Source organism: Mercenaria mercenaria, chromosome 15, assembly GCF_021730395.1.
Source record: "Mercenaria mercenaria strain notata chromosome 15, MADL_Memer_1, whole genome shotgun sequence".
NCBI lineage: Eukaryota > Metazoa > Mollusca > Bivalvia > Venerida > Veneridae > Mercenaria > Mercenaria mercenaria.
Window position 1 is genome coordinate 40518225 of NC_069375.1, and position 25163 is coordinate 40543387.

Here is a 25163-nt window from a genome sequence, read left to right on the forward strand (position 1 = left end):
GGCAACATTTTTGGCTTGATCTAGATTAAAATCAAAACTGTCAGAATGTTTGTCTCTGTGAAATAAAGGTTAGGTTCAAAACTGGTTTACCTGAGATCTTTAACTAGGTCAATAGGTCAAATCATAGAAAAAACCTCTAGAGGCCACATTTTCTACTTGATCTCCATAATACTTTGTCAAAATGTTTGTCACTATAAAATTCTAAAAAGAATAAGTTCATAACTGAGTTATTTGACATCTTATACTAGGTCACTAGAATCAGGTCATAGAAAAAACTTGTTAACTCTCTGGAGACAACATTTTTGTCTTGATTTTCATAAAACTTTGTCAGAATATTTTTCTCTATTACTAAGTTCAAAATTGGTTTACCTTAGGTCAAAAACTAGGTCACTATGTCAATCATAGAAAAACATTATCAACACCCTAATGACCAAATTTTCCATTTGATCTTCGAATGGAACATTTTGTCCCTGAGAAATAAAGGTCAGGTTTAAAAACTGGGTTACCTGAGATCCAAAAGTAGGTCACTAGGTCAAATCATAAAAATTATGATTATCTTACATTATTGTCAGAATGTTTGTATGAAATCTAGGTCAAGTTCAAAAGAGGGAGGGGTACCTGAGGTCAGAATCTATGACACTAGATCAGGTCATTGAAAAATTTGGATAGTGATCTACCTGATTTAGATAAATTATGGTCAAAATGTTTATCTCTATGAAATCTAGGCTAAATTAGGACTAGTTTATCTGGGGTAAGAAGTAGGTCATGTGAGTAATGCAGGGCCTTCAAGACCCTTTTGTTTTTTGTTAAGATATCATAATCACTGTGGTATATACACTATAGGTAGATTGGAGCCCACTTGACTATCTGCTTGTTGATATGCCACCAGGAACTGGAGACACACAGTTATCAATGTCACAGAATATACCAATTGATGGTAGGTATAATGTACACATGTCACCAAGAATAATTGCTTTATGGAGTAGTTAGACAATTTTAGATGTGCTTTAGTGTAAGTTCTCCCTGCTTTGAGGTGCATCTGATCTAGGAGTAACACTTGACTGTCAGTCCTGAGGTCTGGGGTTTGAAACCCTATCCAGGCACTGGAAAATTGTGAAATGCTCTCGAGTGTCTCCAGTCTAACTAATAGGCCAGTACTGGTTCTTCAGAGGATACGTTAAAGAACCAGATTGTCTATTTGCAAAGAGCTAAGCGTAGTTACCCGAACAAGCCTGTATCTAATTATCTAATGGATTTCTCTCTCTCTGTTTAGGGGGCTTTCCCAAGTTCTGTCCTTCTTGTCAGATCACTGTATTCCTGTACTATTAGAGGTATGGCTGCTCTTGTATGTAAAGCACCGTTGAAAGTGTTTATCATAAGAAGGGTTCTATATAAATCTGGTATAGTATAATAATATAAGACTTGCTTGTTTATTTCACTGAGGTTAACATTTCGTCTCAACAGCCTCTGAATAATTGAAGGATGTGTAAAAAGGATTTAGAAAAGTTGAGCAGAAGACACTTCATTTCTTTATCTCCTTAAAAACAGCCATGTTGCAGCACAAAGTTTGGTTGACAAACATTTTTATGCCCCCGGCATCTACTGATGTAGGAGGCATATAGTGATTGTCCTGTCCGTCCATTTGTCCATCTGTTTGTCCGTCCGTACGATGTTAACCAAATGGGACCGTTTCGTCTAGCATCAATACCCCTAACCAGAATGACTTGATACTAATGCAGATGTAACCTGTGACCATTCCTCATCTTCAGACATCACCTGACCTCAGGTTGACCTTGACCTTGACCTCGTTTTGGACTTAGCTTGCTTTGTATCGACAAGGATGCCACCGGGGGCATCAAGCGTTTATTGAACGCAGCTACTTGTTTAAAGTTAATCATCATAATTTTTCATGTTTTTCACCTAATTTTCTTAAAACAGGTGCTGTGATAGTGTCAACTCCACAAGATATTGCTCTGCTGGATGCTCGAAGAGGAGCAGAAATGTTCCGCAAAGTTGATGTTCCAGTCCTTGGTATGGTGCAGAACATGAGTGTATATGTGTGTCCAAAGTGTGGTCATGTTGAGCATGTGTTTGGGGAAGATGGAGCACACAAGGTGGCTGCAGAGATGGAGATAGATTTACTTGGTATGTATGTGTTTGTCACATGGAGCATGTTTTTGGTGAAGACAGAGCACAGAAAGTGGCTGTAGAGATTGATATGGGTTCACTTGGTTTTTATGTTATGTTGAGCATGTTTTTTGAAAAGATTTCTCACATTGAGTGTATTGATGCCTCAGTGATTGAGTGGTTACAACGTTTGCGACTTCGAATCACTTGCCCCTCACCACTCACACTGTGGGTTCTAAATCTTGCTTTGGGCATAGATTTCTTTCATATGAGAAGCCATTCAGCTAGATTATGGAAGGTCGCTGGCTTTACCCAAGTGCCTGCCAGTGCTTGCTATAATACTTATAAGTTTCTCCACTTTGAAAAGCTGGAGTCATCATATAACCAATAATTGTTTGTGAAATTAAACTTGAAAATAAAACAAACAACACAGTGAGTGTAGGGGTTTCTGTTACCAAGGGGTTAAGGTCACTGACTTAGCATCCAACTGACTTATGAAAGGTAGATGGTTCTACCCAAGTGCCTGCTGATGACTGAATTAACAGCTTTAGAGGCACCGGAGGTCTGTGACACAAATGTCGGCAAGAAAGATTACTTTTTACCAAATGTGGATTTTCACAACATTTGAAGTTAAGCAGCTAGGAATGAATATAAACTGTCTGTCCATAATTGAGCCGCGCCATGAGAAAACCAACATAGTGGCTTTGTGACCAGCATGGATCCAGACTAGCCTTCGCATCTGCGCAGTCTGGTCAGGATCCATGCTGTTCGCTTTCAAAGCTTTATGTAATTAGAGAAACCGTTAGCAAACAGCATGGATCCTGACCAGACTATGTTGGTTTTCCCATGGCATGGCTCATATATCAACTTAATGGAAACAGTCATTATGAATGAATAATACCAAAACTATATCCCTCTGCTTTTCAAGTGTGACAAGGAGTGTCCCTTCATTCCTACACCTACAAATAAGAATATGAAGAAAAATACTTTGATTTTAGGTGACGTTCCACTGAACAGACGGATCCGAGAAACAAGTGACACTGGTCAGCCTATTGTGATATCTGAGCCAGACAGTCCACAGGTACAGATTTTGAGACAGACAAAATGCCCCCTCCCCCACACTCCAGCCCATCCCCCCTCCCTCCCCCCACTCCCCAATAATTTAACAAAGGCAGACAAAATCCCCTCTTAGTTTTGTTTTTTTTTTCATTCCATTTTTATTAGCTCACCTGAGCATTGCTCAGGTGAGTTTTTCTGATCGCTCAATGTCCGGCGTCCGGCGTCTGTCGTCTGTCAACATTTAGCTTGTGTATGCGATAGAGGCTGTATTTTTCAATTAATCTTCATGAATATTGGTCAGAATGATAACCTTGATCAAATCTAGGCCGAGTTCGAAAATGGGTCATCTCGGGTCAAAAACTAGGTCACTAGGTCAAATCAAAGAAAAACCTTGTGTATGCGATAGAGGCTGTATTTTTCAATTAATCTTCATGAATATTGGTCAGAATGATAACCTTGATGAAATCTAGGCCGAGTTCGAAAATGGGTCATCTGGGGTCAAAAACTAGGTCACTAGGTCAAATCAAAGAAAAACCTTGTGTATGCGATAGAGGCTGTATTTTTCAATTGATCTTCATGAATATTGGTCAGAATGATTGCCTTGATGAAATCTAGGCTGAGTTCGAAAATGGTTCATCTCGGGTCAAAAACTAGGTCACTAGGTCAAATCAAAGAAAAACCTTGTGTATGCGATAGAGGCTGTATTTTTCAATTATTCTTCATGAATATTGGTCAGAATGATAACCTTGATGAAATCTAGGCCGAGTTCGAAAATGGGTCATCTCGGGTCAAAAACTAGGTCACTAGGTCAAATCAAAGAAAAACCTTGTGTATGCGATAGAGGCGGTATTTTTCAATTGATCTTCATGAATTTTGGTCAGAATGATTACCTTGATAAAATCTAGGCCGAGTTCGAAAATGGGTCATCTGGGGTCAAAAACTAGGTCACTAGGTCAAATCAAGGAAAAACCTTGTGTATGCGATAGAGGCTGTATTTTTCAATTGATCTTCATGAATTTTGGTCAGAATGATTACCTTGATGAAATTTAGACCAAGTTCGAAAATGGGTCATCTGAGGTCAAAAACTAGGTCACTAGGTCAAATCAAAGAAAAACCTTGTGTATGCGATAGAGGCTGTATTTTTCAATTGATCTTCATGAATATTGGTCAGAATGATTGCCTTGATGAAATCTAGGCCGAGTTCGAAAATGGGTCATCTCAGGTCAAAAACTAGGTCACTAGGTCAAATCAAAGAAAAACCTTGTGTATGCGATAGAGGCTGTATTTTTCAATTATTCTTCATGAATGTTGGTCAGAATGATAACCTTGATGAAATCTAGGCCAAGTTCGAAAATGGGTCTTCTCGGGTCAAAAACTAGGTCACTAGGTCAAATCAAGGAAAAACCTTGTGTATGCGATAGAGGCTGTATTTTTCAATTGATCTTCATGAATTTTGGTCAGAATGATTACCTTGATGAAATTTAGACCAAGTTCGAAAATGGGTCATCTGGGGTCAAAAACTAGGTCACTAGGTCAAATCAAAGAAAAACCTTGTGTATGCAATAGAGGCTGTATTTTTCAACTGATCTTCATGAAATTTAGCCAGAATAATTACCTTGATAAAATCTAGGCCGAGTTCGAAAATGGGTCATCTGAGGTCAAAAACTAGGTCACTAGGTCAAATCGAAGAAAAACATTGTGTATGCATTAGAGGATGTATTTTTCAATTGATCTTCATGAAATTTGGTCATAGTGATTGCCTTGATGAAATCTAGCTCGAGTTTAAATATGGGTTATCTGAGGTCAAAAACTAGGTCACTAGGTCAAATTAAAGAAAAATCTTGTGTATGCGATAGCGACTGTTTTTAGCTCACATGTCACTTTGTGACAAGGTGAGCTTTTGTGATCGTGCAGCGTCCGGCGTCCGTCCGTGCGTCCGTCAGTCCGTCCGTCCGTCCGTCCGTAAACTTTTGCTTGTGACCACTCTAGAGGTCACATTTTTCATGGGATCTTTATGAAAATTGGTCTGAATGTTCACCTTGATGATATCTAGGTCAAGTTCGAAACTGGGTCACGTGCGGTCCAAAACTAGGTCAGTAGGTCTAAAAATAGAAAAACCTTGTGACCTCTCTAGAGGCCATACTTTTCATGGATCTTCATGAAAGTTGGTCAGAATGTTTACCTTGATGATATCTAGGTCAGGTTCGAAACTGGGTCATGTGCCATCAAAAACTAGGTCAGTAGGTCAAATAATAAAAAAACCTTGTGACCTCTCTAGAGGCCATAATTTTCATGGGATCTGTATGAAAGTTGGTCTGAATGTTCATCTTGATGATATCTAGGTCAAGTTCGAAACTGAGTCATGTGCGGTCCAAAACTAGGTCAGTAGGTCTAAAAATAGAAAACCCTTATGACCTCTCTAAAGGCCATACTTTTCAATGGATCTTCATGAAAGTTGTTCAGTATGTTCACCTTGATGATATCTAGGTCAAGTTTAAAACTGGGTCATGTGCCATCAAAAACCAGGTCAGTAGGTCAAATAATAAAAAAACTTTGTGACCACTCTAGAGGTCACATTTTTCATGGGATCTTTATGAAAGTGGGTCTGAATGTTCATCTTGATGATATCCAGGTCAAGTTCGAAACTGGGTCAACTGCGGTCAAAAACTAGGTCAGTAGATCTAAAAATAGAAAAACCTTGTGACCTCTCTAGAAGCCATACTTGTGAATGGATCTTCATTATAATTGGTCAGAATGTTCACCTTGATGATGTCTAGGTCAAGTTTGAAACTGGGTCACATGCCTTTAATAACTAGGTCAGTAGGTCAAATAATAGAAAAACCTTGTGACCTCTCTAGAGGCCATATTTTTCATGGGATCTGTATGAAAGTTGGTCTGAATGTTCATCTTGATGATATCTAGGTCAAGCTTGAAACTGGGTCAACTGCGGTCAAAAACTAGGTCAGTAGATCTAAAAATAGAAAAACCTTGTGACCTCTCTAGAGGCCATACTTTTAAATGGATCTTCATGAAATTTGGTCAGAATGTTCACATGAATGATATCTAGGTCAGATTCGAAATTGGGTCACGTGCCATCAATAACTAGGTCAGTAGGTCAAATAATAAAAAACCTTGTGACCTCTCTAGAGGCCATATTTTTCAATGGATCTTCATGAAAACTGGTCAGAATTTTTATCTTGATGATATCTAGGTCAGGTTCAAAACTGGGTCACATGAGCTCAAAAACTAGGTTACTATGTCAAATAATAGAAAAAATGACGTCATACTCAGTTCAAAACTGGGTCATGTGGGGACAGGTGAGCGATTCAGGACCATCATGGTCCTCTTGTTTTCAATTGATTTTTATGAAATTTGGTCAGGATGATTGCCTTAATGAAATCTAGGTCAAATTTGAATATGGGTCATCTGAGGTCAAAAACTAGGTCACTTGGTCAAATCAAAGAAAAAACTTGTGTATGTGATAGAGGCTGTATTTTTCAATTGATCTTCATGAATTTTGATCAGAATGATTGCCTTGATAAAATCTAGGTCGAGTTTGAACATGGGTCATCTAGGGTCAAAAACTAGGTCATATCTAAGAAAATGCTTGTTTTATCGCAAGAGACCAATTTTTTGGTCCAATCTTAATGAAAATTGGTCAGAATATTTGTTTCCATGAAATCACTAGGTCAAACATGTTTTACACTGTTATGGTGTGTTTCTTAGGTGAGCGACCTAGGGCCATCTTGGCCCTCTTGTTTAATTTTAGATGTTTAAATCAACAAAATCCAAGTGGGGATTTTGTTTGCCATTGTCAGACAATGCACTGTCAATTTTCACTGTCTCTTATGTAGAAGCTCATTTCTTAACAAACTTGAAACTGAACAAGAGGTGCTAAAACTTGCACTGTGCAGGACATTATTATCTTTTCATTTATCCACCAAGGTTTGATTGAGCTGTTTTTCCAGAGAAAGATGACCTAGTAGTTTTTTTCTAATTCGAGTTTAGTTAATATCTTTCTTTTTATTTAAGAAGACTTAGATATGTTTAATCATAGTGACAGCCAAGCAGGTATTCACCTTAACATAACATAATTCTTCAATTAAAGTTGTGTGGAAATCCTATTTTCAATATACAGTAAACTCTGGTTAAAGCGAACTCCTTGGTACCAGCAAAATCTGTTTGTTATATTCTGAATTTCATATAATATATTATATAGTGAACAGTGTTTGTATCAGGAACATATATAACAAAGCCATTGTAAACCTTTACCCTGCTAAATTTCTGAAATGGACTGGCCCATCATTCAGTTTGGGCAGTACCACTTATTATCTGAAGGGGTGTTCACTGAAAATTAACTGACTGAATAGCGAGCAGTGCAGACCATGATCAGACTGCACGGACGTGCAGACTGATCTTGGTCTGCACTGGTTTCAAAGGCAGAATCACTTGCTGCCAGCAGGCTAAAGGTTATGTGTGCTAACAGAATATAATTTACTTCAGTGACCTATGATTTGTTGGTTGTATTATGCCAGTCTTCTTGATAAAGAGCTGATTGTAGTTAACAGTAACTCATTTTTGTAGTATGATTAACACCGCTTTTTCTTCCCTTTGAAAAAACAGGGTGGTCAACTCACGTGACTTTTGAATACCATTCACACAGGGAAAATGTCCCGATTCAGGTAACATTTAATGATTGCTTTCCTCAGCACAAAGCCATCAGTTCTCAGTACTTTTTCTGAAACACTTCACCCAACTGATTCTTCTTGGAAAACTGTGCAGATAACGTACACACTTTCGCAGTTTTTGGGTAAAGTGTTTGAGAAAAGTACTGAGAACTGATGGCAGATGCTTTGTGCAGAGGAACACTCATTTTACTGTCATCGATGCCCTTTATCTTATGAAAATCCATCAAGTAATAAGGAAATTATAGGCAAAATGTTACATGAATCAGGATGTTTTCTGCATGTGAACAGTATCCAAAAGTCAAGTGGGTTGGCCTCCTTGAAGAAGTAGACTAGTAACCCTTATCATGCTGGACACGATTGATTCTGCCTTTGCGACCAGTGTAGATCAAGATCAGCCTGCACATCCATGCAGTCTGATCATGATCTGCACTGTTCGCCATTCAGTCAGTATCTTTTTGGTAAGCACCCCTTTTAACAGTTAATGGTTCTGTCTAAATTGAAAGACGGACAAGTTCATTATAGAAATTTAGCAAGGTAAGGGTTAAATCTATTCATTCCCTTACAGAAGAAAAAGGCCTGCTGCGTACTCTTGCTGTGTACATACAGCGTATATGATGCGTACATGATGTGTACTGAAATCAAGGGCTTTAAATAGTACGCAGGATATACACCGCACATACACCGATAGTACGTTTGTAGTACACTTTTGACATGCAAATGAGCTCTGCCGCGTACTACTTGCTGCGTACATGCTGTGGACTACATAGTACACAGGATGTACGCTGGAGGAATTTAGTATGCGGGAAATAGTACGCAGCATGTACGGGGCCCACATACACTTTTCACATGCAAATGAGCTGCGGTGTACTACCCCTGCGGCGTACATGCTGTGTACTCCTGCGGTGTACATGCTGAGTACTCCTGCGGCGTACATGCTGTGTACTCCTGGCCCGAGTCCTGCGGTGTACATGCTGTGTACTCCTGCGGCGTACATGATGTGTACTTCTGGCCCGAGTCCTGCGGCGTACATGCTGTGTACTCCTGCTGCATACATGCTGTGTACTCTTGTGGCGAAACTGCTGTGATAATGTAAATTCCTTACCCCACCAACTTTCGTATGCAAATGCTGATCATTTGGACAGAAAAAAACAGAAAAAAGATAAGTGACATGCATTAATAAGTATTTACCCTTACCAAAATAATGTAGATTGATGTTATCAAATAAATTAGTATGCTTTTCTTCATCCACTTTTCAATGAAATAAATCAATTTTTGTAGCTTGTAATTTGGTAAACATTTGAAGAAAATGGCGTAACTGCATCAAGGGGAAACAACTTTAATGCAACTAAATATAAGTGTTATGATTTATTATAGATGATGTGTGTGTAGCATGTATTTATTTTGATTAAAATCCATCTGAGAACAATCTATGACTGGAATTATATAAGCATTATACACTTTTACTTCTGTAAAAAGTAGCGCACCAAAAAATTTTGGATTGATTTTTTCAATGTGGGGGAGCGCAATTAGCCAAAAATGTTCTGAAAATATACGAGCGGCAATCCGATGAACAATTTTTAATTTGGTGAGGCCTTAATGAGTTAACATATGAGCATTAAAGCCTTTATTATAAAGTTTATAAAATATGATAGAATGGTGTTTTGCTTAAGAGTATTCAAATAACAGTGAGAGCTATTAATTCTTCTCATTCGGGCGCTGTTGAGGCATTATCTTGGTAATTATTTCATGTATTACAAAATGTAATGCAACGAAGTTCAAATAAGGCTTTTCAATTATCCAAGTTAGAAAGCTCCAGGATTAATTCAAAATGAAAAAGAATATATTTTTACACTGCATGCAAGGTGCAGCTCAGAAATCACTAAGATGTAAGCTTCACAAATGAACATTGCAAATAGTTTGGTAAATTTTCATTGTTCAGAATACCGGTAATCTGAACTATTCTATGCTATTAAGATAAAAGTTACTCGGAAATCAAGTTCTTGCTTCCAAAAAAAAAAAATGTACAAATCCTTCCTGCATGAAGTGTACTTCAGACTTTTACCTAAAAAAATTCAAAGTATAAACACCAAAAGAAAATGAAAAAGTCCCTCCCGCGTATATGAAGTTTACTTCAGACTTAATAAAAAAAAAACTTAAAAATAAATGCCAAAAGAAATTGTACAAGTCTTTCCCGCGTATATGAAGTGTACTGCACAAATTTCAAAGTATCTGCGGTGTACATGCAGTGTACTATTTTCTTGTACAAGTCCCTCCTGCGTACATGCAGTGTACTCCTTAAATTTTCAGAGTCTGTGCTGCGTACCTGAAGTGTACTAGTGACCTCCTGCGTACATGCTGTGTACTCATCGAAATAGTACGCGGCATGTACGCGGCATGCGGTGTATGTAAAATGTACTCCTCTGGCGTACTACTGTGTTCGCGGCATATACACAGCAAATACGCAGCATGTACGCCACAGAGGCTTGCTTCTGTAAGGGTTATGAGGCAGGAAATGCATATTGTAGAGCAACACATATTAGTAATAATTATTCTGTAATAAAACTGAACTTTCAAGTTGTACACCATTTTTTAGCTCGACTATTCGAAGAATAGGGGAGCTATCCTACTTGCCCCGGCGTCGGCGTGAGCGTTAGCGTGAGCGTCACACAAATGTTAAAGTTTGCGTACCACCCCAAATATTTTCAAAGTCCATTGAGATATTGCTTTCATATTTTGCATACTTATTTACCATCATGACCCCAGTCTGTAAAAAGGAGGAGGCAACTCTATCAAGCATTTTGACTGAATTATGGCCCCTTTTCGACTTAGAATAAATGTTAAAGTTTGCGTACCACCCCAAATATTTTCAAAGTCCATTGAGATATTGCTTTCATATTTTGCATACTTGTTTACCATCATGATCCTAGTCTGTAAAAAAGAGGTGGCAACTCTGTCAAGCATTTTGACTGAATTATGGCCCCTTTTCGACTTAGAATAAATGTTAAAGTTTGCGTACCACCCCAAATATTTTCAAAGTCCATTGAGATATTGCTTTCATATTTTGCATACTTGTTTATCAACATGACCCAAGTCTGTAAAAAGGAGGAGGCAACTCTGTCAAGCATTTTGACTGAATTATGGCCCCTTTTCGACTTAGAATAAATGTTAAAGTTTGCGTACCACCCCAAATATTTTCAAAGTCCATTGAGATATTGCTTTCATATTTTGCATACTTGTTTACCATCATGATCCTAGTCTGTACAAAGGAGGAGGCAACTCTATCAAGCATTTTGACTGAATTATGGCCCCTTTTCGACTTAGAATATGCTTATTGTAATGTTAAAGTCTTACTCATTGCTTATATTATACTATCAAGCACTGAGAATAGTCGAGCGCGCTGTCCACTGACAGCTCTTGTTTAAATTTCTATGAGACTAAGCTTTTGGAACTGGATAGACTGATGATGTATTGCATCACAGGCATGATTTGTCTCATCTAATTTTGCTATTTTCACGTGGTGCAAGGGCTGTTCAGTAATAACGTAGACTTTTTCTCTAGCTTTTATACATTTTAACGAAGCAAAACAAGAATAACACCATCATAATCGCAATCTTTCTTCTAACGTAAAATGCAAGTTTTACATGATTATGATCATACAGTCACGATGTCGTAAAGTCGTAAACGTCCTGGAAGAAGGATTAACGTGCGCCAGGTTCATTCGACTGTTTTAGGAGAGGTGGAACTCCTGACTTAATTACCATAATCAGGTAAAACTTGCTTTTAAGTTAGAAGAAAGACTGCGAATTATGATGGTGTTATTCTTATTTTGCTTTATTAAAGCATATAAAAGCTAGAGAAAAAGTCTATGTTATTTTTAAACAGCCCTCATATATGCTATAACTTGTCTTTCATCACAGTTGTTTGCTCCAAGCAATATCGAACATAATATAATAATATGCTTGTCTTTCACCACAATTGTTTAGCGATATCGAACATAATATAGTAATATGCTCGTCTTTCACCACAATTGTTTAGCGATATCGAACATAATATAGTAATATGCTCGTCTTTCACCACAAATGTTTAGCGATATCGAACATAATATAGTAATATGCTCGTCTTTCACCACAATTGTTTAGCGATATCGAACATAATATAGTAATATGCTCGTCTTTCACCACAATTGTTTAGCCATATCGAACATAATATAGTAATATGCTCGTCTTTCACCACAAATGTTTAGCGATATCTAACATAATATAATAATATGCTCGTCTTTCACCACAATTGTGTAGCAATATCGAACATAATATAATAATATGCTCGTCTTTCACCACAGTTGTGTAGCAATATCGAACATAATATAATAATATGCTCGTCTTTCACCACAATTGTTTAGCAATATCGAACATAATACGCATACATATAAGAAACACAGTGGTTGTATGTTATCCTTATACACATTTCCGATTTTGATTTTTTTGTTTGTTTTATCCTGTGATGGCTTATTGCGTTTTTTTGAATTGGGGGATGAAAAAGTGTTCCTTATTTATGAGAAATCGCTACAAGCATGTTCAGTGTGACCATTTTATTTTACATAGAATAAAGAAAGGTGAAAATTGGGACATTTGAAAATTGTTCATTTTAACATGAAATTTGTTATAACCATAATTATTCTTTATGTATGAAGTTTACTGTATGTCTACTTATTTTATTTCAGGCGGAGGTGTATAGATCAATAGCCTGGAAAATAGTTGACAAATTAACAAAATTGGACAAAACGTGAAATGTATGATGTATCTTAGTATCTACACAGTAATGTATTATGAAATAAATGTTTTTTAAGTTTTAAAAAAATTATTGATATTTTAGCTCACCTTAAGACATAGCATGCTCAAGTTGAGCTTTGCCCATCTCCTACTGTCTGTGGTGCAACAACCATCAACAATTACTTCAGGCAAATTCTCCTCTTAAACCACTAGACCAATTGCAACAAAACTTCACACGAGTGTTCCTTAGATCATTTTCTTTCTAATTTTTTTTTTAAAAATCAATTCAAAGCAGAACACCTGTTGCCATGGCAACTGAAAAAACCCTTAAAAAGCCTTTTGTCAGAAAAGGCTGGTCTAATTTCTCTGTATGTATATAGTGGAAAGTATAAAAATCTTTCCAAAACTGCTGGCCGGATATCCAAATAATTTCACACAAATACTAAAATTGTTCAAACTGTTCTGATTTATTTAAAACATTTCCGCCAGGAGGCATAGTCATTTTAGAAAATCTTGTCAGGAACTGCAAGTCCAGTTTAAAAGGAATTTCATTGGAATTTTCGTTAGGTAATTCTATTTCAAGCATATTCAAATTATTCCGATTCGTCAAAAAACTTGGCTGATCTTTGGCATGGTCACTTTTCCCTCTATGAATATAGTGGAAACATAACAAAAGCTGTCAGATGACAGCAGTGCTAGACTGTTCAGTCTTTTGACTGAAAAAAAGATAATGAATAAATCAGTCAAAAAAGGGACATAATTTTGTAAAAATGTAAGAGAAACGGAACCTTTGCATTACTTGTTGGATCATAAAAGAGACAAGTTTGTGAAGTTTCAATTCATTCCTCTTAGTGGGTACCGAGATACAAGCTTACATACAGAAGCTTAACCAAAATTTATTAAGTCAAAAAAGGGGCATAATTTTGTAACAAGAGGGTCATGATGACCCTGGATTGCTCACCTGAGTAATATGAGCTACATGTTTCAAATGTCAAACTGATGCTAAAATATTAAGAAAGTAGGTCACGGAAAGTCAGTTTTAAGATTGGTGTGCAAAACTGTATATGTCATCCAAATTTCAAGGCTGTATCTTAAAAAACAACACAGTAGGTCAAGGTCACAGTCAAGTGATACCTAGTACTTGGGGTCATCAGGTAATTATAATTAAACAGTCTAGGAAATATGATCAGATATTTTTTTAAGTATTTTTTCCTATATAACACGTATAACAAGTGCCCCCAGGGGCGGGGCTTCTTTTCACCCCAGGGGCATAATTTGATCAGTCTTGTTACAGAACCACTAGGAAATGCAGCATACCTAATATCAAAGGCCTAGGCCTTGAACTTCCAGACAAGAAGGTTTTTAAAGTTTTTTCCTAAATAAGTCTATGTATAACTTGGGACCCACAAGGCAGGGCCTCTTTTCACCCCAGGGACATAATTTGAACAATTTTGGTAGAGGACCACTAGGCAATGCAACAAACCAAATATCAAAAGCCTAGGCCTTGCAGTTTCAGGCAAGAAGATTTTTAAAGTTTTTTCCTATATAAGTCTATGTAAAACTTTGGACCCCCTTTCACCTCAGGGGCATAATTTGAATAACCTTGGTAGAGGACCACTAGGCAATGCAACAAACCAAATATCAAAAGCCTAGGCCTTGCAGTTTCAGACAAGAAGATTTTTAAAGTTTTTTCCTATATAAGTCCATGTAAAACTTGGGACCCCCGGAGCGGGGCTTCTTTTCACCCCAGGGTATTATTTGAACAATCTTATAGAGGACTATTAGATGATATCACATGCCAAATATCAAGGCTCTAAGCCTTGCAGTTTTGGACAAGAAGTTTTTAGCTCACCTGTCACAAAGTGACAAGGTGAGCTTTTGTGATCGCGCGGTGTCCGTCGTCCGTCCGTAAACTTTTGCTTGTGACCACTCTAGAGGTCACATTTTTCATGGGATCTTTACGAAAGTTGGTCAGAATGTTCATCTTGATGATATCTAGGTCAAGTCCGAAACTGGGTCACGTGCCATCAAAAACTAGGTCAGTAGGTCTAAAAATAGAAAAACCTTGTGACCTCTCTAGAGGCCATATATTTCACAAGATCTTCATGAAAATTGGTCAGAATGTACACCTTGATGATATCTAGATCAAGTTCGAAACTGGGTCACGTGCCGTCAAAAACTAGGTCAGTAGGTCTAAAAATAGAAAAACCTTGTGACCTCTCTAGAGGCCATTTATTTCACAAGATCTTCATGAAAATTGGTCAGAACGTTCACCTTGATGATATCTAGGTCAGATTCGAAACTGGGTCACGTTCCATCAAAAACTAGGTCAGTAGGTCAAATAATAGAAAAACCTTGTGACCTCTCTAAAGGCCATATTTTTCATGGGATCTGTATGAAAGTTGGTCTGAATGTTCATCTTGATGATATCTAGGTCAAGTTTAGAAACTGGGTCACGTGCGGTCAAAAACTAGGTCAGTAGGTCTAAAAATAAAAAGCCTGTGACCTCTCTAGAGGCCATAATTTCATGAGATCATCATGAAAATTGGTCAGAATGTTCACCTTGATGATATCTAGGTCAAGTTCGAAAGTGGGTCACGTGCCTTCAAAAACTAGGTCAGTAGGTCAAATAATAGAAAAACCTTGTGACCTCTCTAGAGGCCATATTTTTCATGTATGAAAATTGGTCTGAATATTCATCTTGATAATATCTAGGTCAAGTTCGAAACAGGGTCCTGTGCGTCAAAAACTAGGTCAGCAGGTCTAAAAATAGAAAACCTTGTGACCTCTCTAAGGCCATACTTGTGAATGGATCTCCATAAAAATTGGTCAGAATGTTCACCTTGATGATATCTAGGTCAAGTTTGAAACTGGGTCACGTGCTTAAAAAACTAGGTCAGTTTGGTCAAATAATAAAAAAAACCTTGTGACCTCTCTAGAGGCCATAACTTTTTCATGGGAAGTTGGTCTGAATGTTCATCTTGATGATATCTAGTCAAAGTTTGAAAACTGGGTCAACTGCGGTCAAAAAAACCTTGGTCAGTAGGTCTAAAATTATTAAAATCATTGGCCTCTCAGAGGCCCATAATTTTTTCAATGGATCCTCATGAAAAATGATCTGAATGTTCCACCTAGATGATATCTAGGTCAGTTTCGAACTGGTCCCATCGGTCCGAAAAACTAGGCCAGTAGGTATAAAAATAGAAAAAACCTTGAGAACCTCTCTAGAGGCCAATATTTTTCATGAGATCCTTCATGAAATAGTGAGAATGATCACCTTGATGATATCTATGTCAAGTTCAAAACAGGTCACGTACTTCGAAAACTAGGTCAATAGGTACCATAATAGAAAAACCTTGTGACCTCTCTAGAGACCATATTTTTCAATGGATCTTCATGAAAATTGGTCAGAATTTTTATCTTGATAATATCTAGGTCAAGTCCAAAACTGGGTCACATGAGCTCAAAAACTAGGTCACTATGTCAAATAATAGAAAAAACGACGTCATACTCAAAACTGGGTCATGTGGGAAGAGGTGAGCGATTCAGGACCATCATGGTCCTCTTGTTCCTTTCAGTTGCCATGGCAACCAGAGTTCTGTGTGGAATTCAATTCTTTGAACAATTTTGAAAGGGGGCCACCCAAGGATCATTCCTGGGAAGTTTGGTGTAAATCTGCCCAGTGGTTTTGAAGAATAAATTTATTTTAGAAATTGTTGACAGACGGACGACAAGCGGTCACAAAAGTTCACCATGAGCCTTTGGCTCAGGTGAGCTAAAAGTGAACACGCCCGCGGGCGGCCATGTTTTTTGACGAATCAGAAAAAATTGAACAATATTTGTAGAAGGTTGCACAAGGACAATTTGTTAAAATCAGGCTAACAGTTTTATACAAGAAGATTTTCTAAGTTTCTACTACATGTATATACATATAGGGAAAAGTGACCCAACCCTGGCAGCCATATTTCTTGACTAATCGGAATAATTTGATTAATCTTGGTAGAGGGTAACACAAGAACTACTTGTGTAAAATTATTTTAAAATCGGGCAAGCAGTTTCACACGAGAATATTATTAAGGTTTCCACTATATACATATAGGGAAAAGTTATCACGCCCTCTGGTGGCCATGTTTTTGACGAATCAAAATAATTTGAACAACCTTGGTAGAGGGTCACACAAGGATCATTTGTGCAAAATTATTTTAAAATCGGGCAAGCAGTTTCACACAAGAAGGTTTTTTTTATATTTCCACTATATACATTTTTAGCTCACCTGTCACAAAGTGACAAGGTGAGCTTTTGTGATCGCGCGGTGTCCATCGTCCGTCCGTGCGTGCGTGCGTCCGTAAACTTTTGCTTGTGACCACTCTAGAGGTCACATTTTTCATGGGATCTTTATGAAAGTTGGTCAGAATGTTCATCTTGATGATATCTAGGTCATATTCGAAACTGGGTCACGTGCCCTCAAAAACTAGGTCAGTAGGTCTAAAAAAAGAAAAACCTTGTGACCTCTCTAGAGGCCATATATTTCATAAGATCTTCATGAAAATTGGTCAGAATGTTCACCTTGATGATATCTAGGTCAAGTTCAAAACTGGGTCACGTGCCGTCAAAAACTATGTCAGTAGGTCTAAAAATAGAAAAACCTTGTGACCTCTCTAGAGGCCATATATTTCATAAGATCTTCATGAAAATTGGTCAGAACGTTCACCTTGATGATATCTAGGTCGAGTTCGAAACTGGGTCACGTGCCATCAAAAACTAGGTCAGTAGGTCAAATAATAGAAAAACCTTGTGACCTCTCTAAAGGCCATATTTTTCATGGGATCTGTATGAAAGTTGGTCTGAATGTTCACCTTGATGATATCTAGGTCATTCGAAACTGGCACGTGCGGTAAAAAACTAGTCATAGGTCTAAAATAGAAAAACCTTGTGACCTCTCTAAGGCCATATGTTCATGAACTTCATGAAAATGGTCAAATGTTCACCTTTGATATCTGGGCAATTTCAAAAGGGGGTCACGTGCCTTCAAAAACTAGGTCAAAGGTCAAATAATAGAAAAACCTTGGACCTCTCTAGGGGCCAATTTTTAAATGGGATCTTATGAAATTTGGGTCTGAATGTTCATCTGATGATTCTGGTTGAGTTCGAAAGGGGGTCACGGCCATAAAAAAACTAGGTCATAGGAAAATAATAAAAAACCTTGTCCTCTCTAAAGGCCATATTTTCAGGGGATCTGTATAAAATTGGTCTGAATTTCATTTGATGATATCTGTCAATTTCAAACCCGGGTCATCTGGGGTCAAGAACTGGGCGTGGTCTAAAAATAAAAAAAACCTTGTACCTCTCTAGGGGCCTACTTGTGAATGGATCTCCAAAAATTGGGTCAGAAGTTCACCTTGATGTATCTAGGAAGTTTAAACGGGGCACGTGCCATAAAAAACTGGGTCATAGGTCAAAAATAAAAAAAAACCCCATGTGACCCCTAGACCAAACTTTTCTTTGGGATCTGTATGAAATTTTGGTCTGAATGTTCATTTGTTTAAAACTGGGTCGGTTTGAAACGGGTAAACTCGGTTAAAAACTGGTCAGTAGTCTAAAAAAAAAAATTTTTTGACCTCCTAGAGGCCTTTTTTTAAATGATCCCCCCAGAAAAGATCAATGTTCCCCTTTGTGAATCTAGGTCTTTTTTTAAAACTGGGTCACGTGCGGTCAAAACTAGCCAGTAGTAAAAAAAAAAAACCTTGTACCTCTCTACAGGCCATTTTTTCAGAGATCTTCAGAAAATTTGAAATGTTCCCCTTGGGAATCAGATAAAGTTCAAAACAGGTCACGTACCTCAAAACGGGTCAATGGGTCAGAAATAAAAAACCCTTTGTACCTCTCTAGAGGCCAAAACTTGAAGGACTCCAAAAAATGTCAAAAATTTCACCTTGATATATCAGTCAATTTGAAACTGGGTCAGGGGTCCATAAAAAACTAGGTCGTGGGTAAAATAATAAAAAAAACATGTGACCTCTCTAAGGCCATACTTTTTCATTGGATCTGATGAAAGTTGGTCTAAGTTCATTTTTGATGATACTGGGTCATTTTAAAACGGGTCAACGGCGGTTAAAAACTAGGCATAGGTCTAAAATTATTAAACTTTTGACCTCTCTAGAGGCCATTTTTTTTCAATGGATCTTCATAAAATTTCTAAATTTCACCTTGATGAATCTAGTCAGTTTTAAAAAAACTGGGTCACGTCGTCAAAACTGGGCCAGTAGGTAAAAAATAGAAAAACCTTGTGACCTCTCTAGGGGGCCATATTTTCAGAGATCTTCATAAAAAATTAGTGAGAATGTTCACCTTGATGATACTAGGTCAATTTTCCAAAACGGGGTCACGTACCTTCGAAAACTAGGTCAATGGGTCAAAAATGAAAAACCTTGTACCTCTCTAAGCCCCATTTTTCATGGATCTTCATGAAATTTTTCAAAATTTTTTATCTTGATAATATCTGGGGCAAGTTCAAAAGGGGGCACAGACTCAAAAAACTAGGTCACATGTCAAATATGAAAAAAGACGTCATACCAAAACGGTCATGGGGGAAAAGGGGGTGACGTTCGGGACCATCGGTCCTCTTGTTCCTTCAGTTGCCAGGGCAACCAGATTCTGTGTGGAATTCAATTTTTTGAACAATTTTGAAAGGGGCCACCCAAGGAACATTCCTGGGAAGTTTGGTTAAATCCTGCCCATTGGTTTTGAAAAAAAAATTTATTTTAGAAATTGTTACAGACGGACGAAAGCGGTTACAAAAGCACCCTGAAAACCCGGGTCGGGAGCTAAAAGTGAACACCCCGCTGGCGGCCAAGTTTTTTGACGAACAGAAAAAATTAACAAAATTTTTAGAAGGTTGCACAAGGGCAATTTTTAAAACAGGCAACATTTTATACAAAAGATTTTTTAAGTTTCTACTACATTATAACATATAGGAAAAAATGACCCAACCCCCGCAGCCAATTTCTGCTAATCGGAAAATTTGATTTAAACTTGGGAGAGGGGAACACAAGAACTTCTTGGAAAATTTTTAAAATCGGGAAGCAGTTTCACACAAATTTTATTAAGGTTCCACATATCATAGGGAAAAGTTTTCACGCCCTCTGGGGCCATGTTTTTTGACGAAACAAAATAAATTTTAACAAACCCTTTGGGAGAGGGGGCACACAAGGATCTTTTTGCAAAATTTTTTAAAAAACGGCAAGCATTTCCACAAAAGGTTTTTTTTTTTATTTCCCCTATATACTTTTTAGCTCACCGTCACAAAATGACAAGGGAGCTTTTGTGATCGCGCGGGGCCATCGTCCCTCCTGCGTGCGGCGTCCGTAAAAATTTTGCTTTTGACCACTCTAGAGGTCACATTTTTTTATGGGATCTTTAGAAAGTTGGTCAGAAAGTTCATCTTGATAATCTAGGCATGTTCGAAACTGGTCACTGCCCTCAAAAACTAGGTCAGAGGTCAAAAAAACATGCTGGTCGCAAACCCACTATGTTGGTTTTCTCATGGCGCGGCTCATTTGTTTATCAGTAAAACTGAAGGTAGTTCATCTGTCTGTTGTTGCAATATCATGCTTCGATTCATATATTGCCTGTTTTCTTATGTTATCCTTGACTGCTGAAATAAAATGTACTCAACAGTTTACATATATGATAGTTTGCAGCATTGTTTCTTGTACGTATATTGCGAGACTTTGTATAGCAGCAAAGAACAGCATCATATCTACTCTCCTGTTCCAAACATTGTCCCAGTAAATTCAGTGCTGTTTCTCTGTGTCTGAGGTTTGGATCGGAATCGATGGTAGTGGCAAGGTGTAAAAGGGCCCGCTGTTGATCTGCTCCTCTTTGAAGGTGTCTGTAAGTCTTGTACTGTAGGAAGTAAAGGTAAGGAAGTGAATCCACCACAGCACAGCCAATACAGTCATCATCTTCATTCCTCTCGAGCAAGTCTTCTTGTGTAGATCCAAACATTTCATATTGCAATTCTTGGGGGACACAGTTGATCTCACAACGCATGAACACAACACAAAAAGCTGCAATATCCTTTATAAGTTCTTCATTGCCTGTATTACATTTACTGACAAATCCTGATTTTATTTCCATTTCAAAGTTACAGTTGCAGCACCCACACACAGGTCCAACAACATCTAAGTCATACTTTTCTTCAACATTACCAAGAACATACTCTGTTTTTTCTGTTTCCCCTGCACAGTATAATGCAGATGCAAGTTTCAGCCTGCTAGATGACACATCGGAGTTCAGTCCTGCTGAAAACCAAGCAAGAGCCATGTTGGATATGGAATTGCCGGCATCAATATCTGTAGATGCCATCATAGATCCAAGGGAGGAGCAAAACTGCAGACCTAAAAGTCTGCACACTGATTTCTGCAGTGTATCAGATTCTGCTGCGCTGTATATTTTAACCAAAATGGATATTGAGTTTAAAAGCAGAAAAGGCACCATTTCATTTCTACATGTTCTAGCAAGTCTGATTATGTTGGAATGTAAAGCTGACCGTACCATAAAGAAAAATTCATATGTAAGAAATCCTAAAGCCCTAGAAGACGTATCAACTGAGGAATGGTAATAAAAACCAGATGGGTACACTGGTAACACGTTCATCTTCTGCTGAAGTCTCATGCCAAGGTCATCAATAGGAATATCCATTAATACCCTAACTTCATAATGCATGATGGATTCCAGAATTGCAAGAAGCTGTTGCTGGACTGGATAAGAAATTCTTCCAGCCATCAAGTTGTTTTCAGGTATTATGAAATGTGGACAATTTAGTTGTCTAACACAGTCCTGCAATGACAGCAAGCAACATTTTAAACATGCAATTAAATTGTGCTCCTGCCATTTATTTAAATGTGTAGTGTGTATACAATGAAATAAAACAGTTTTACACATGTAACTAGAAATGGCACCTTCACACTGTGGACTGATGAATGTTTTAAGAATCATCTTCATCAAGATGTAACATCTAATTTGTGTGATGTTTAAACTAAGCATCAGACATCTTTCAGCTCTTGAAGTAGACATTCTCCATTCAATTTCATCATTCCCACCAAGCTTACTGCCTACTGGTACAACAAAACACCCTGTAGACTCACAGTATCTCCTTATTTTGTCTGTGGGCCACCCTCCTATGCCTTGCTTTGATAACCAGAGTTGGGCTTCTTTAGGCCATGATTTACATTGATAGGCAAGAACTTTATCAGTAGCTGAGTAAATGTTATCTCCTGGATATGTATGTGCTGGACCATTTACAACATAACCATTCTTACTATCTCCTGGAAATGCATGTGCTGGACCATTTACAACATAACCATTCTTACTCTTGCCAATGTTATAACTGTTTTTTAAAAGTGTTCTTCCTCTTCCATCTGCAAGAAAACCTTTCATTGTCCTATGTCCATCACAGGTGCAAGGAGAAGGTTCATCAGCTTTCAGATATTGGAGAAGACAGTAACCTGGTGATGTGGTTTCATCTCTGATCATTAGAAGATTGTACATGCCTGGTTGCCACATACTCCAGTCCTGTATCACATTCCAGTCATTGTTGCTGTAGAGTACATCAAGGTCAGACTTTAGTCCTTGAGTTGTTGAACCTTCCACCTGACTTCCAAAAATATATGTGGTAATGGAGCAGTTGACTCCTGTTAGTATCTTCTTAATATTACATATAGGTTCCTTTAACAACACCATCCTCCTCCTCTTCAGTATGGTTCTCTCATTCACACAAATATCACTGAGTACTTCTGATAATTTCAATGATAAACCTTCGGAATGACCAGGAGCTTGAGACATTCTGAAATCAATAACCCACATATTATACGTATAATTTTTTAGTAAAAATTAAACACATTTATAATGCTAGACTTTGGACATGTTTTTGTGGAAAGCAGACATAACACAAAATATCATTTAATTACATTCATTTGTAACAACAGAATAGGTTCTACATAAAGAAATACACATCGACCCGAGCGCCAATATAAATATAACATTTTAACACCCAGGGCTTGTAGTATTATCAATTAAGTAATGTTTACAACAATATGTAAATTAAATGTTAACAAAAAATGTGATTATTACACATTATTTAAAAAAAAAATACAACTTTAATTTAGTGTGTACACTTACTTTTGACATGGATGAGAAGTAACTTGATATTCCAATAACGGGCTGTAAAAGTTTCTGTCAAGTTCTACAAAATGTGTTGAATAAATAAGGCTGAACAATTATCTTATGAAACTATGTTACAGGCAAAGCATACAAGGGGTGTTTCAAGTTGTAAAAAATCGCTTTAAAACCTTGGTTAGTTATTTTATTAAGTAAATGTTCGAATAAGCCTCTTTTTTTCCTGCACATACAGTTTTGTCAATTGAAAGTATTTTCTACTGTCTGCACTGTGTGTCTTGCCTACTGCTGAATCAAGTGTGTTTCTAGATGAAGTCTGGCCTTACTTTGGCTTTAATAATATCGGGATGACTTATTTTATGATATGATATTTTATAGTTCCCATCCCTCTAACGGAGACAATGACAGTCAAAAGTTATCACGCTGTCCCGAAACGTCCTATTATTTGGACAAGATGAAGTTATGCTTTCAGAAGACTTACCTTTTCCGGCAAGGATAGATTTTTTATTTTTTGGACGAGAAACATCCATACGAGGCTTAGTCTGGTGAATATTTTGGATGATCTAACAGCCCAACACTTTGTCTCTATAGGTACCCTCACTGGGACGTCAATAAAATCTGTAATAAGATCCTTTGGCAGCACAGAATGCTAACAAGCAAAATAATAGCACTCTGTTTGTAAGAGGTAATGGAAAGTGCAAGATGTCTCATGCCTCTAGCAACAAGTAAAAATATGCAGAATTCTATTACATGGATATTGAAGGAACTCCATGGTCCCAAAGAACCAGAAAATATAACAACACTGAATCAAAGTACTGAGAGATTTTTTTGCTTACTTTGTTTTTATTTGGTTTAACGTCGCACTGACATAAATATGGGTCAAATGGCAACTTTCCAGCTTTAAATGGTGAAAAGGAAGACCCCATGTGTATCTCTGGGCATTATTTCATCACGGTCGGGCATCTGGGTTGAACCACCAACCTTCCATAAGCCAGCTGGATGGCTTCCCCACATGAAGAATTCAACATTAAAGTGTTCAAGCTCAAACTCACATTGGTGGGGCGGCAAGTGATTTGAAGTCAGCGACCTTAACCACTTGGCTATCAAGGCCCTGGGGGACTTTTTATGGCCATCACATGGCACTTAAAAATTCCTTTTGTGATAGTTTATAAATCTGTAATAAGAACCTTAAATTGAAGCACAGGATGCAAACAAGTGCTCAGTTTTAACGAGTCTGTTCGAGAGAGGTAATGGAAAGTGAAACAGCCCACACGCCCCCAGGCACCAGCTTCTTGGGAATTCTATTACACAGATATTGAATGAACTCCATGATCCTAAAGGATCAGAAGCAACAACAACACTGAAAGTAAGTATGGGAAGACTTTCTATGGCCACCACATGGCAAATCCTTGTAGCTAAGGATTTTAGCTTTTTCAGGCGAATATTTTTTCTGCCAAAACAATCATGACAATGTGACTTGATTAATAAAGATACTGATATCAAAGAAAAGGTTGTGTGAACTTTGAAATATAAATAAAAAATAAAGTGAGGATCAGTATTTTGCCGAAGGTTGAGGGGGTAGGTGGGGGTGGGCAGCAAAACATATACTGGCCCCATCACTCGAACAGCCCTGCTCAGTTAAATGTTATTATTTTAAATTATTTAACACAAAAAAATTGTCAAAATTATACATAGCTCATAAAATTGTGGCACACTGGAAATTGCATTACATCTGAAACATCCCTCATAGATAAATCGCAGGAAATTAAAAGTGAAAGTGACGAAGCCCATCTTCTTACAGTAATTATAGTCCTTAAAATTTTGTTAAAATTGAATTTTGTGGTGCAAAGCTACTGACATCAGAATTATAATTATAGTTCTGTTGTAATCATGGTAAAAACCAAAGTTTCGTAGGAGTCTGGGAAGTTTTTGAAATATAGTAGATAGTCAGCATTTTACTTTGCTTATTTTTGCTTAGGCGTAAAAAAACATGTTTGTTTCCGATAACATACTAAAAAAAATTAGGGTAGGTTGAAAAAAATTTCTCCATGGCCATAAAAGCATTTAGGGTTGGGCCAAAAGTTTCACTAAGGGTAGGTCGGGATACCGGAAACAAAACAACTCTTTTTTTTATGCCTTATTCTCTAATTTCTAAAATACCAGATATACATTTTATATTGAAATTTGTATATTAAACAGAAAAAATTCAATTGTTCATCCTAATAATGAATGGGTAGGTTAAAAGACAATTTATTTATTTATTTATTTGGGTTTTACGGCGCACCAACACAGTATAGCCCAGCCTGCATGACTATATCGGCCTGATATAGGTATAATGTCG

General features: G+C 37.5%; 1 protein-coding gene across 1 annotated transcript in view; it reads left to right on the top strand.

Moving 5' to 3' along the window:
* The window catches only part of LOC123561252 (iron-sulfur protein NUBPL-like), a 34673-nt gene extending 21942 nt beyond the window's left edge, over nt 1–12731 (top strand). The window contains exons 7-10 of the mRNA XM_053525072.1: nt 844–937; nt 1939–2145; nt 3126–3208; nt 12595–12731. Coding sequence (XP_053381047.1) covers nt 844–937; nt 1939–2145; nt 3126–3208; nt 12595–12660 — 450 coding nt within the window. The 3' untranslated portion in view covers nt 12661–12731. The remainder of the gene's footprint in view (nt 1–843; nt 938–1938; nt 2146–3125; nt 3209–12594) is intronic.
* The last annotated feature ends 12432 nt before the right edge of the window (nt 12732–25163 follow it).